At 41.5% G+C, this 15,414-nt stretch overlaps 1 protein-coding gene and 1 long non-coding RNA gene across 2 annotated transcripts in view; both read left to right on the top strand.

Annotated features, from left to right (window-relative positions):
- Window positions 1-14,348, top strand: part of LOC104098689 (protein RER1A-like) — a 28,178-nt gene extending 13,830 nt beyond the window's left edge. The window contains exons 2-3 of the mRNA XM_070188565.1: window positions 13,651-13,831; window positions 13,961-14,348. Coding sequence (XP_070044666.1) covers window positions 13,651-13,831; window positions 13,961-14,008 — 229 coding nt within the window. The 3' untranslated portion in view covers window positions 14,009-14,348. The remainder of the gene's footprint in view (window positions 1-13,650; window positions 13,832-13,960) is intronic.
- LOC138900901 (uncharacterized) lies at window positions 196-12,796 on the top strand. Its single transcript, XR_011412245.1, has 2 exons — window positions 196-359; window positions 410-12,796. It is a non-coding gene; the product is annotated as an uncharacterized lncRNA (long non-coding RNA).
- Window positions 14,349-15,414: the final 1,066 nt, after the last annotated feature.

The following is a 15,414-nucleotide window of genomic DNA, read 5'->3' as shown; positions in this document are numbered from 1 at the left end:
TAGCGGTCGCCTCTGCTTGTGTAGCGAGAGGCGACAGTGTGGCGAGAAGCGAGCGTAGCGTCGCTATTTTAAAAAAAGAAAAGAAAAAGGCACTTAAGTCGCAATTAGGGCTTGGGTGAAATCACTTCTTACGAGCAGCGACCCTTCTTCTCCGGTTCTTCTTCAGCGACAAAATTAGGGCTTGAGTTCACATCTTCTTCTTCTTCTTCTTCCATCGTCAGCCATCAACGACCCCTTTTTCACCAGGTATGTTTCTTTCTTTTCTTTTCTTCTTCTTCTCCTTTCTTCTTCTACTTTCTTCTTCTTCTGGTCGACCACCATTGCTGGTCTTCTTTTTTCTTTTTCTTCTTCTTTCTTCAGTGATCGTTGTTTTTCTTATTCTTTCGGCTCTGTTTTTCTTCTCTTTCAGCCCAGCTCTGTTTTTCTTTCTTCCATCATCTCTTTCAGCTCTGTTTTTCTTCTTCTTCTTCTTTCTTTGCTCTGTTTTTCTTCTTCTTTCTTTCTTTGCTCAGTTTTTGGGTTTTTTGCTCTGTTTCTTCCATCATCTCTTTCAGCTCTTATTTTTCAATTTGTTGCTCTGTTTTTCAAAATCGAGCAAAGGCAGTAGCTGTATTTTTTTTTGTTGCTCTGCTTTTCAAAATCGAGCAGAGGCAGTCAGGTAGTAGCTTCATTTTTTTTTGTTGCTCTGTTTTTCAAAATCGAGTAGAGGCAGTAGCTTTATTAATTTGTTGCTCTGTTTTTTTCAATTATAGATTTATAGTCTTATTGAGTAGAATTAATTGCATATTGACTTGATAATTTTTTTCCCATAAAACAACGCGATAGTAATAAACGAAATGATATAGCTTGGAATTATGCTATACAAGGCTTATCAAGATCCGCAATTAATTTTTGAATGATATTTATTAATATATTATTGTTATTGAGTTTTTAGTTATATGTATATAATATTTTATGTTTTTGTATAAATTGTCGCTTCACAGCAAAAAGGCGAGCGCTTCGCTGCGTGCCTCTCGCCTCAGTGAAGCGGGCCCTCGTCGCTATTTGTCGCCGCACGCTATCCAAAACACTGGCAACAACCATATCATCTTAGCTTTCCACCTAGACTCCATCCCCTTTTTGTATTCTTGGCTTCCATAATAGGATTGTGGAAGAATTTTGTATTCCTATCTCCAAAGCAAACCATGTCATCCCAGCCTTATGCTTCCGGTATTGCTCTTCTATGCTTAAGTATCTCTTCAATTCAGCTTGTGCTTTTTGAAGCACTATTCTATTCTTAATTGTAGGTTCTTCTTCAAAAAGCATCTCCTTCACATTCACAAAGTCTTCCCTAATAGCAAGTTGTTTGAACATGTCTCCATATGTCTCCTTGCTCCATTTAGATAGAGCAATCTTCACCCTCTTTAGCTTTTGCTTGACCATGAGATATGGATCTCCAATAAAGTCACCAATCCAGTTCTTCCTAACCACCTCCTTAAATGTTTCATGTTTGGTCCAGAAGTTCAGGAACTTAAAAGGCTTGATGAAGTTAGTAACTTGTTCACCACAGCTCATGAATAAAGGGGCATGATCTGTCCTATTAAGATGTTCAACATCAATGGTAGGGAATAGATTCTGGAATGGTAAGTTCACAAAAACTCTATCCAGTCTCTTAAAGATACAATCAACATTCGGTCTACAATTCCACCAAGTGAATGGACTTCCTTTGTAGCCTAAATCAAACAGCCCACAAGAGTTCACACAAAAAGCAAAGTCTTCATATTCAAGAGGGTGAACTGGCCGTCCCCCAATCTTCTCATCTTCATGTATTACAACATTGAAATCACCACCAACCACCCAAGGCACCTCCATATTACTTGCAAGATAATACAGATTATCCCACAATTCCAGCCTCTCAAGTGAAGAACATTTAGCATATACAAAAGTAAACATGATGTATTGGCCAATATCCTGATGATACAGTTTGATAGTCACCTGCTGTTCAGTATCCATCACTAATTCCCACACTACAAGAACATCAAAGAAAAGCCAGATCTTCCCATTAATGTTAGACATTGCAGCCTCTATATTAAGTCTTCTTCTATATCTTTGAATATGTCTTGAGTTTTGAAAAGGTTTTATCAAAGCAACCACAAAGAATCCATGTTCCCTATAAATATTGATTACTCTTTGAAAGGCCTGTTGAGTTTTAACCGACCTTATGTTCCATATCAAGGTCTTGATCATCATTTGGTAACTGAGACTGCTCTCTTGGGCATAATTCTTGTAGGTTGAGGTAATTCTTTAACTTGACCTTGCTTCTTGCCCTTCTTACCACTTCTGCCAGCAATTCTTGGAGATAAGTCTGCATCTCTAGCAATTGCCTTGAAATTGCCTGCAGTAGATTCATCTCCCTCTTCCTCAATCCCACCTTGTTCTACCTCTACATTCCGAAGATCCACAGGTGCCACATTATGAGTGATAATGTCATGTAGTATTTGGTTAGGTGATTTCAATGGGACATTGATTTGAAGCTGCATAGGCTGCCCAGTTCCTAAGGCACAGGCCACTGGCAATGCCTCAATTGCACCTGAAGCCTTAGGAACAATGGCCTGCTCATGTGACACCTTAGTCGCCTCCTTTAACCCTTGGTTATGTTTTTCCATTGCTCCTAAAGCCTCCTGCATCACCTTGAATTACAATTCATAAACTGAACCCAGATTAGGGTTTACTGTAGCAGTAGACACTGGAATTACTGTTCCATTAGATTCCTTAGGCTTGCCATCAGTTGTTTTGGTGTTTGACCTCACTGTATCATCCAAGGCCATTGTAGGAGCCTTGTTAACATGTCCTACACCATTACCATCCATCGCATGAGCTGCAGCCGTAGAGAAACCCATGGCAGTGTTGCTAGGGTTTACTGTTCCATTGCCTTTCTCCTTCCCTGTAGCTTCTTCACCTGCACCCTCATTGATTCTAGTTTCTACTCCAATTGATTTTGCTGTGTTCTGCATTATGGTTTGATCAAGAGCTTCAACCCTAGTTTCCTGCATCCTAAGGTTTACTGTAGCTTGTGAATTTACTGTGCCAGGCTGCTTTGCATGATCATTGATGTGAGCATTCTTATCAACAACATTGTTTAATTCCATCTCCTCAACTTCTTCACCCCATGATGTGCATCTATTGCTTGTTGCATCAGTTGTTCCAATTCCCTTTGAGCTACCATCGTTTGTTGTTCCTGTGGTATCAACTGCCCTTAAAGAGCCTCCCATCGTTTGTGAAGGAGCTTCTTGACAAGAATGGTTAGTTATCACATTAAGTACCTCTTTAGGAGTTCCAAACCTTCTTGAACCCAATCCACAGTTCTTTCCTTTTGCGGGTCCACTCCAATTCTAGTAGCATTAGGATTAGGGTTAGGGTTGATTTCTTTAGCCGCTACAGTAAAACTCCCATTTCCTTTAGGATTTGGACTGGAATGTGGTACATTCTCCTGTTGCTTTTTCTCCTTCTTGTTGTGGGATTCATTTACCAGTTGTTGCTTCTCCTTTTCTTTAACAGTGTCATCTCCTTTGCCGAAGATTGGTTGCTCAATCTCTTCAACCTCAAGGGCATCAAACTTGTTCTTTGTAGTAACTGTTTCAACATTGTTCTTCCCATTAGCATTGTCAGCTCCTTGTTATTTTGCAGCTTCAATTATATGGCCCCTATTATCCCTTTGATACTTATTCTTTCTTCTTTGCATCCACTCCTGCTTGGCATGATTTGAAATTGGTTTCCCCACTGCTTTTCCCCTTGTTAGGACCTTGGTTGATGCAGCTACAGTACCAACTATCTCCTCCCCTATACTTTGATCTTCAACAGCTTCTTCATACTTCTTATGCAACTCAAGATGAATCACCCAACAATCAACTTCATTGCGACCTTGTTTCTTACAAGTTTTACAATATTTTGGAAGATAATGATACTTGATTTTAATCCATTTAGATTCCTCCGGCCCAGTTTAATCCTCTTCTTCAACTATTTTAATTTTTTGAGGGACTTTAGCAAGCAAATTCACCTCCACTTTCACCTTTGCACAATTAGGTCTAGTATCATTTTGTGTTGCTAAAACATGTAAAGGATTACCTATTGCTCTTGCTATTGAAAACACAAATTCCTTACCAAAGAAGTTAGATGACAACTCTGGTAAGCTAATCCAAGCAATTGCAATAGGAGTCTCCTCTTCAAGTTTCCACCAAGGGTTCCACTTCGTACATCTCATCTGCCACATCTCTCCTTGGGCTTTTAGGTATAAATCAGGCTTTGAAAGTAGATGAACATAATCTTCCATCAATGATAGTCTGATCAACACATGATTATCTTCAATAAGGCCAATTGAGCGTGCTTCTTTAAGTTCACACTGAATAGGAATCACCTTACATAAATCACTGGCTTCCCATACGAAATTTTCCCAAGACTACCGGTTGCAAGCCTTGTTTCACGATTGATTACTTCACTTCTGACTTCTTCCATTTAATTATAGGCTCCCCATGAAGATATTCTACTGGTTTTATGGGCACGAGGGGTAGGGTTTGCATAGGGGAATTTAATGAACTTGGTTGTAGTAATTTTGCGTTGTTTGTGGGTGGATTAGGGGTTGTAGAGGTTGTATGTTGCTGTGGGGATGGTAGGGACGACTGACCAGCCTCAAGAGGAGGCTGGCCAGTGGCCGGAGCAGCCATTAAAAGCTTCGCGAGGGCTTCGAGATTAGTGGTCTCCTAGTCGTCTCTTAATCACCAGAGCTTGATCTGCGGTGGTTTTGGGGCACAATGTTGCATGTTTAATCTCCAAGTTGAAATGCTTATCCTGCCAATTAGACTAGCAAGAAGTTCCCCATCATCTCTCTCTTTCTTTTTAGGTTTATATTGATATATATTTGACAAATTTGAGTGATGAAGCATTTCACAATTAGGAGACTTTATATATTGGGATAACCACATTTCCAAAAAAATCAACCTATTTTTTTTTAACGAGCAAGAAGTGATTATAACCCTACGAGTCCAAATATGTGATTAGTTTTCAAAACCGAGTCCAAATCTACTCTCAAATCCTCAATTTATATTTTTAAAAAAATAGTTAAACCCCCCAAAAAATTCCTTGATTTTGGTGTAAAAAATGCATGAGAAATCAAGATATAATATCAAAATCAAGTGAAAATCACTTACGCAACAGCTTTGTGTGAAAATCTTCTTCAAAAATCGCCCCTCACTAAGTCTATGGCTCAAAGTATTATAAAATGGGTCTAAGTCCCGAAATGGCATAAGTTATAAAAGTTGCGGATGTCGCATTTGCGACCAGGGGTTCACGAATGCGACTCTCGCAATTACGAAGAAGGGCTCGCATCACGGACCAAGTCTGTGCCCAATAGCCTAGCCTCGCCAAGCTCAAATCAACCAACCGGAGAACGACATCGCTTCCCATACAATGCCTCATACGGAGCCATCTAGATACTTGACCGGTAGCTGTTGTTGTAGGCAAACTTCGCAAGGGGTAGTAACTGGTCCCACTGACCTCCAAAATCAATAGTGCATGCTCTCAACATATCCTCCAAGATATGAATGGTCCGCTAGGGCTGCCCGTCAGTCTGAGGGTGAAATGCGGTACTCCACTCAACCTACGTGCCCAACTCGCGCTGAACCGCTCTCCAAAAATGCAAAGTAAACTGAGTGCCGCAATTCGAGATGATAGAAACAGGTACACCTTGCAAGTGAACAGTCTCCCGGATGTAGATCTTAGCCAACTGCTCCAATGTGTGGGAAGTCATGATTGGAATGAAATGTGTAGATTTGGTCAGTCTGTCCACAATGATCCAAACTGCGTCAAATCTCCTTAATGTCCGTGGCAAGCCTACCACGAAGTCCATAGTGATACGCTTTCACTGCCACTCCGGTATCTCAATCTTTTGAACCAAACCACCAGGTCTCTAATGCTCATACTTGACCTACTGACAATTCAAACATCGAGCGACATACCCAACGATGTCTTTCTTCATCCTCCGCCACTAGTAATGGTGCTTCTAATCGCGGTACATCTTCGTAGCACCCGAATGAATGGAATACCGCGAACTATGAGCCTACTCAAGAATCAACGCTCTCAACCCATCCACATTAGGAACACAAATCCGGCTCTGAAGCCGCAATACACCATCATCACCAATAGTTACCTCCTTAGCACCACCTCGCATCACTGTCCTTAAGGACAAGCAAGTGGGGATCATCATAATGGCGAGCCTTAATGCATTCAAACATGGATGACTGAGATACAACACAAGCAAGGACTCTGCTAGGCTCCACAATGTCTAATCTCACGGACCTATTGGCCAAAGCCTGAACATCCATATTCAAAGGCCTCTCCCCAGCTGGAATAAATGCTAAACTCCCCATGCTCTCCGCCTTTCTACTCAAGTCGTCTGCTACCACATTGGCCTTCCCCAGATGATAAAGAATGGTGATATCATAATCCTTCAACAACTCCAACCACCTCCGCTACCTCAAATTCAAATCTTTCTGTTTAAATAGATGCTGGAGACTCCGATGATCCGTATACACCTCACAAGCCATGCCATATAAATAATGCCTCCAAATCTTGAGTGCATGTACAATAGCAACTAACTCCAAATCATGCACCAGATATTTATCCTCATGGGGGCTTCAACTGACGTGAAGCATAGGCAATCACCCTACCATCCTGCATCAACACACACCTAATGCCAACCCGTGAAGTATCACAGTAGACTGTATATATGAATCCGATCTCGAAGGCAAAATCAAAACTGGGGTTGTAGTCAAGGCAGTCTTGAGCTTCTGAAAGCTCTCCGTACACTCGTCCGACCACCTGAATGGGGCACCCTTTTAAGTCAACTTAGTCAATGGGGTTGCGATAGATGAAAACCACTCCACAAAGCCGCGATAATACGCAGCCAACCCTAGGAAACTCCAGATCTTTGCAGCGGTAGAAGGTCTGAGCCAACTCTGAACTGCCTCAATCTTCTTTGGATCCATTTTATTCCCCTCGTTGGACACCACATGACCCAATAATGCTATCGAGTCCAACCAGATCTCACACTTAGAGAACTTGGCGTATAACTTCTTCTGGAGCATGATCCTCAAATGCTGCTCGTGCTCCTCCCTACTACGGGAATACACCAAAATATCATCAATGAACACAATGACAAACGAATCTAAATAAGGCTGGAACACACTGTTTATCAAGTGCATGAAAGTTGTAGGTGCATTAGTCAAGCCAAAATACGTCATCATAAACTCATAATGCCCCTAACGAGTCTGGAAAACAGTCTTAGGGATGTCCGAAGCGCTTATCTTCAACTATTGATACCCCGACCTCAAATCGATCTTCGAGAACATCATGACACCCTGAAGTTGATCAAACAAATCATCAATGCGTGACAGTAGGTACTTGTTCTTGATGGTCACCTTGTTCAACTGCCGATAGTCAACGCACAATCTTATAGAACCGCCCTTCTTCTTAGCAAACAACACTGTCGCACCCCATGATGAAACACTAGGCCTGATGAAACCTTTATCTTATATTTCTTGTAACCGTTCCTTCAATTCTGCTGGAGCCATGCGATACAGAAATAGGCAGAGTGCCCGATGCCAAATCAATGGCAAAATCAATATCCCTATCGGGTGGCATGCCCGGTAAGTCTGCAAGGAACACATTTGGAAACTCCCTCACCACGGGGATTGAGTCAACCGTGGGAATATCAGCACTAACATCTCCCACAAAGGCTAAGTACGCTAAACACCCCTTCTCAACCATCCGTTGACCCTTCAAAAAGGAAATCACTCTACTAGGAATTTGCCCCAAAGAACCTCTCTGTTCCAAACCTTGGCAACCCCAGCATAGCCAACGTCACGGTCTTAGCGTGACAATCAAGAATAACATGGTACATAGATAACCAATCCATACCCAAAATCACATCAAAATCAAACATATTAAGCAACAAAAGGTCAACTCTTGTCTCGTAGTCACCAATAGTGTCCAAACAAGAACGATAGACACGATCCACCACAATAGAATCTCTAACGGGTGTACATACATAAACACGAGTATCTAGAGAATCATGAGACATATCCAAATATGAAGCAGAGTAGGATGACACATTAGAATAAGTAGAACCCGAATCAAATAAAATTGAAGCATCTCTATGACAGACCAGAACAATACTTATGATGACTGCAACTGGGGAAAGCATAACAACGGGCCTGGCCTCCCCTTCTAGGACACCTCTACTCGTCTGTCCTCCACCTCTAGCTGGCTGTGTTGGTTGGCGGGAATTGTAGCCTGAGTACCCTGCTGAGGTCCACCCATCCAAAGTATGGGACAATCTCTCACAATGTGCCAGTATCACCACACTCGAAACAACCTCTCTACTGGTACTGAGTCTATCCCGGACTATTGGAATAATCGCTGTAGGAACCCCGCACAGAAGGTGCACTGAAAGATGGCTCTCCGGTACGAGTGTTCTGAGATCCACATCTAGCGGGAGCACTACGTGAAACCTGAAGTGCGGATTGAACTGGTCGACTGAAATGACCTCTGCTGTGGCATACCTTGCCCCCATAGTAGGATCCACCAAAACCTCCGAAACCACGAGGCTTCTTAGTCTCCTTATCTTCCCTCTCATGTCCGCGGACACGCTCTAACCTCCTAGCAATCTCCACAACCTGATGAAATGCAGTTTCAGTCTCTGTCTCCCGTGCCATCCCAAATCTGGGGCTGTAGGTGAGTCCCTCAATAAACTTACAGACTATCTCTCTATCAGTGGAAACAAAGAGAGTTGTATGGTGGGATAACTTTGTAAACCTCAAAGCATACTCGGTCACAGTCATACCCCCGGCACAAATGCTCAAACTCACTGTGCAACACATCCCTGCGGGTCTGTGGAATAAACTCCCTCAAGAGAAGACCCGAAAGCTGGGACTAGGTAAGTGGTGCTGCGCTAGCTGGCCTACTCGCCTCATAAGTCTGCCACCACCTGTATGCCGGCCCCATCAACTGAAAAACAGTAAAGTCAATTCCGTTCGACTTCACCAAACTTAGAGTACGCAGAATGCGGTGGCACTTATCCAAGAAACCTTATGCATCCTCAGAAGCCCCTCCACTGAACCGGGGAGGATGAAGTTTCTGAAACTTCTCCAACCTCTTCTGCCCCTCAGCAGACGCAACTGGCCCTACCTCGGGCTGAATTGCAACTAGTGGCTGTACTGGCATAACACCCGATGTCTGAGAAGCATGAGCCGGTTGCTCCGGTGTACGGGCGATAGCTGGTGCGACCGAGATCAACCCTGCCTGGGCCAAACTCCCAAACATGCTCATGAAGTGTGCCAAGGTCTCCTTGAGCTCCGTTGTAGCAATAGGTCCCTCAGGGTTCCTGATCTCAACTAGAGCTACCGGAGGCTGCCTAGTTGCTGCTCTAGCAGGTGCTCTAGTTGCGGCACGTGCCCCTCCTCGGTCTTTACCTCGGCCCCGGCCCCTCGCGACTCTAACGATGGGTGTTGGTGCCTACCCAGCTGATCCGACGGAGCGTGTCCTCACTATATGTGAGAGAATAGAAGAGTAAAGATTCAAACTTGGGAATAACAAATCGGCACGATAAAGAATGAACGGTGATGTTTCCTAACAGTCAGGCAGCCTCTCGAAAATAAACACAGACGTCTCCGTACCGATCCGCAAGGCTCTACTAAACTCACTTATGACCCTAGAACCTATGAACCTAGGAATCTGATACCAACTTGTCACGACCCAAATTCAGCCATAGGGGTCGTGATGACACCTAATCTCCGCGACTAGGTAACCCACCACTTATACAACATTAAATCAACAAGACATAGAGATATTAAGACATAATCTAATATAGAAGCGGTGCTTATGCTTTCTTGAGCTGAGGGTCTATTGGAAGCAACCTCTTTATCCTCACAAGGTAGGGATAAGGTCTGCGTACGCTCTACCCTTCCAGACCTCACGGTGTGGGATAATACTGGGTATGTTGTTGTAATCTAATATAGAAGCGGAAATGGAATTAACACAAGCCAAAATGGCAATACACAATACAACTTCCCTGAATTAAGTAGTACAGAGTCGTGAGCTTTAACTGAATACATAAGGATGTCTCAAATACAATACTATTCGGATATGAAATCTAACAGTATCAATGTAAGGAGGGGATTGCAAGGGACTGCGACAATCATGCAGCTCTATCTTGAATCCTGGTGACCAGTGTAGCACTCACTCTCTAAGTCCGCTGCCTCCAACACCTGGATCTGCACAAAAATATGCAGAAGTGTAGTATGAGTACACCACATCCAGTACCCAATAAGTATCTAAGACTAACCTCGGTGAAGTAGTGATGAGGTTCAAGTCATATGATACTCACTAGTCAAGAAAACCTGTGCAATATATTAATAACTGACAGTAAATATGTAACAGAAAACAATATCATCAATCTCGTTAGAACATGTGATAACAACTCAACATAGGAGAATCCATCTTTGACATCAAATCATCAAATAGAAGTGGAGGCACTTAATAGCATGTCAAATTCAACTTGGAACTCATAAAAATACATGACTGAGTTTAAAGAAAATATGTATATGAGCAAAATATCATCCCCGCTTCGTCACAAGAACATCATCAAGAGAATCACTACCTAATCATATCACATAACGTCATCAATAATGTCACCCTTATTTTGCCGCATGTGTAATAACAATAAATGCCACCCTTATTTCACCATATGCGCACATCATCACCTTTATTTCGCCACATGGGCAACCTGAGCAAACGCTACCCTTATTTCTCCCCATGTGCATCACAATAATCACAATCGCACGACAAAGACCTTGTGCCAACACCCAATCAATCCGTTCAATATGTCCACATGTGCCATAATTATCACAAATCAATATGCCAAATTTTCATCAAATATATAAGCTCTGAATTTATCAATAAGGTGCACAAGAACATGCCAATAATAAAAATGCGGATGGGTGTTCAACATATAAAGCATGACTACAGCTAAGTCAATTGCAGCGATCATGTTCATGTATTCACAAAGTGATTAGGCATGTTTCATATAAAGCACATCATTAAATTAAGCATATTAATAGCCTAAGGTCCTAATCCTGTCATAAGCCACACATAGCACCCGTGTATATGCTTGTCACCTCGCGTACACGTCGCTTCTCACATAGCACGTATAAGCAAAGAAGACCAAATCCTTAGGGGTTATTCCCTCACACAAGGTTAGGCAAGATACTTACCTCAAACAAGCCAAATTAATACTCCAAAAATACCTTTCCTTTAAAAATCACCCTCGTACGGCTCAAAGTCTAGGGCTTAAAGTATGATGAAATGGGTCCAAGTCCAGAAATGACATATGTTATAACAGCTGCGGATATTGCATTTGCGACCGAAGGGTTCGCAAATGCGACCCTCGCAATTGCGAAGAAGGGCTCGGAAAAGCGAACTTGGCCCCTAAGCAGCAGACATCACAATTACGACCAGGAACCTCGTAATTGCGGCTAACCGTCGCAAATGCGAAGCACCCTTCGCAATTGCGATACCAGCTTCGCTAATGCGAAGCTAGCAACCTGAGCCATACATCGCAAATGCGATCAATTATCCGCAAATGCGAGGCCTGCAACACCAACAATCTGAAGCTTTTCCAAAAATCAGCCCGAAAACAATCCGAACCTCACCCGAGCCCCTTGGAGGCCCCACACCAAACATTCACACAAACACATAAACCTCATATGAACTCGCTCGCAAGTTCGGAACATCAAAATAACATACAAAACCACGAATCGAATACCAAAATGTATCATGCAAGCTTTGAAACTCAAGAACTTCAATATCATAACCGAGCGTCCGATTCCTACCAAATCAATTCATAATGAGACCAACCTTTGCACACAAGTTCTAAATGTTAAAACAGACCTATTACAAGTCCCGGAACAACAGTCCGACCCCGATGGCCACAAAGTCAACCCATGGTCATATTTGTGAAATTTCTAAACCTTCAAATTGCCAACTTTCTGTAAAAAGAGTCAAATCATCCGAGGAACCTCCGAATTCAATTCCGGGCATACGCCTAAGTCCAAAATCACCATACGAACCTATTGGAATCATCAAAACACGAATCCGAGTTCGTTAACACAAAAGTCAAACCTTGATCAACTCTTATAACTAAAACTTCCAACCACGGAGCTAAGTATTCCAATTCACCCCAAAACCTTCACAAAGCAAAACCAACCATCCCTGCAAGTTACAAAACAATAATTAAGCACAAGAGAAACATCAAATGGGGAAACTGGGCTCATATACACAAAACGACCGGCCAGGTCGTTGCAAGGAAGTTTTATAATCGGCCTATTTAAACCATGACCATGAACAAGTAACATAATTATACTCTTGAAAGATAGAAGTTGTGTTGTTTCAATCTATTTGGCTGTGAATATCTTTTGAATTTTTCTGTGACTTCATTTTGAACCAACAACAGAACTTTTAAGGATATCAATGCTATATGGGATACAGTTAAAGCCAAGGTCTCATAGTAAGAACACATATATTCGACAAAGCAGTGATGTCAATGGCGCGCTTAAGCCCTGAAGCGAGGCTCCTGTGGGCGCTTCAGTGTCACATCAAGGCTTTAAGGCATACTTTTCCTTGCCAATGAGTGTAATCCTGAAAAGGCGACAGTAAACAATTGATATTTCACTTTATCGTAATTGTTTTCAATTTCTTTGTCCATATATTTGTTATTCATGCTTATAATTATTGGTCTTGGATTATATATACATATTTTTACTTTTTCTCCAGTTGCGCCTTTTTTCATTAAAACTCACGCTTTAATTGCGCGTTGCACTTAAAGCCCCAACAGACCTTAGAGCTTTTTTGCGCTTTTCACCTTTGATAACACTGCGATAAAGTTAAACTTTTCATTCTCTACCTTTTGTATACTAATACTTGTATACGGGGAGCTTTTCGTACATTAATAAATTATAACTTTATCATAAAAGTTGGGAAGGGGTTTAAACTTCCCTAAGGATTCTCGATCATGTCTTTTTTCATTTAGTTCTCGATGTTATAGTGCTACAGGTTTGTGTGTATGTTAAAAGAATCAATATCTGCTGTCGTATGGCTTTTTGACGGTCTTGGCAACTCTGGAGAACTCATCATTTGCCATCACCTTCACTTGGAATGTACTTGAAAGGGGAGCAAATAATTTGTATTAAAGCTGGATATTGGTTTTACATCGATTTTTATTGCTATAGACAGAAGTAGTGCCTGCCATATATGTCAAATATAAATAGGCTGCTTCCATGAGGTTCTTTGTATTTTTATGATTGTCCTATTATTCTTGTAATGCACAAGAGAGATCTTTGGGTATTAGCTTTTATATCACTGATATTTCTTCTAATGTAATCTTTTAAATAGTATTACTGTGTTGTTGTTTTAAATAGTATTACTGTGTTCCACTTCATCCATGCGCCTAACTTTTATATTAGTGGGTTTCCCATCCAAATTCTGTTGTTCCATGTAGTCCTAGGAATGATGACACACTAGTTCTTGCCTGGAAACTGATTTTTTTCTTTGCTTCTATGACAGGTATTCGCTAACAAAAGCCTTCTGCATCGCTTTTGTGCTGACATTCTTCAGTGCATTTGATGTACCTGTATTTTGGCCAATTTTGTTGTTCTATTGGGTTGTACTATTCATTTCGACAATGAAGAGGCAGATAATGCACATGATCAAATATAGATATGTCCCCTTCACATTTGGCAAACAGGTATCTATGAAAGTTATTTGTGGTTTAATTTTTTTTGTAACCTTTCTAGATGGCCAAGCCTGAATTTGTCAGTCCGTACGTTGCACCTTAGTATTTTGAAGACAACTGAGACTTGCTTCCTTTCTACAGCGTTACAGCGGGAAGAAAGAAACAGTCATCGATGAAGCAGATGTTTAAGGTTCAAAGTAGATCAAGGCATTTTATGATAAGAACATGGATCTGTTTTGGGTAACTGATTTGGCTAGACAGAACTATCTTCTCCATAAAAAGGTTTCTAGATTGGAACGAGCCACGCCACCGACATATAATCATCAATCAACTGTTAGATTTTAAAACTCTAGCTTTTCTCTTAGTAGCAATATGTACTTATTTTTGTCTTGATGGGTAAGTAGCTCCTGAATGTTTATATTCATTTTTGAGCTGCTCCAACCTTGCGTGGACAACTGTTATTCAAGTTCTGGTAGATGCCGAGTCTGCAGTGTACTCGGGATAAATGTTTAGTGAAATATTGGGGATATCTTATTGTTCGCTTTTACTGCTTCCTGTCACCCCCCAACGTAGGTGAGGTGGACAGGCACGCAGTACCTCATTTACATGCCGACTCATTCTGTACGGTCATTGATATACTTAAACTCGAGCTCTTGCACGCAAAAAAGTCACAAATTATATATATATATATATATATATATATATATATATATATATATATCACCATAGGCCTACGAGGCCTCGCTCTATACATCATGCTGTTAACAGCGACATAACTGACCACAGGTGTCCATGCGTCTACAAAAGCTTCTAAGAATATCTGATTGACATAACATCATCGGGATAGGGCTCCGACCTACCTGTAAGTATATATATATACATAGGACGGTTTGATTACCTCTAGACTCGGTTGTACTCCTGATGAAATGGAGCTTTGCCAATCCTCAATTGGATATTAACTCTGTCAATGATAAGAGCCTGTCAAACTGGATACCTGAACCTGTAGGCATGAATGCAGTGCCCCAATGATGGGGCATTAGTACAAAGAAATGTATCAAGTATGTAAGGCAGATAACATATGAATAACTGAATTGAAACTGAGCTGATAATATAATAACTGAAAGCAACTAGGAGTCAAAGATGATCTGAAGATATGTTTACCTGCTGATACTGACTCAACTCTTTCAATATAGTAAGTAAAATAGCTATTTGGCTCAATAAGGCTTGGTACGGGTAAATGCTTGGTCGCAGTAGGCTTGCTCATAGGCGTTCGGCCATACTAGGCTCGGTATCTAAATCACTACTTTGCCATTCTGGACTCACTCATAGGCGCTCGGCCATACTAGGATCGGTCATACTAGGCTCGGTATCTAAATCACTATTTGCCGATTTTGGGCTTGCACATAAGTGCTCGACCACAGTAGGCTCGGTATATAATTTACCATGTGATCAGAGGATGCCCAATAGGGACCTGCCCACCGATTATAGCTCGGTGATGGTGAAAATACCGTAATACTGTATATATATAAACTCTCTGCTCTCTTGACTGAAAAAAATAATACTTAATTGAATATAAAATCTCGATAAGGGAGGAT

Source organism: Nicotiana tomentosiformis, chromosome 11, assembly GCF_000390325.3.
Source record: "Nicotiana tomentosiformis chromosome 11, ASM39032v3, whole genome shotgun sequence".
NCBI lineage: Eukaryota > Viridiplantae > Streptophyta > Magnoliopsida > Solanales > Solanaceae > Nicotiana > Nicotiana tomentosiformis.
This window is presented reverse-complemented; position numbering and strand designations above follow the sequence as displayed.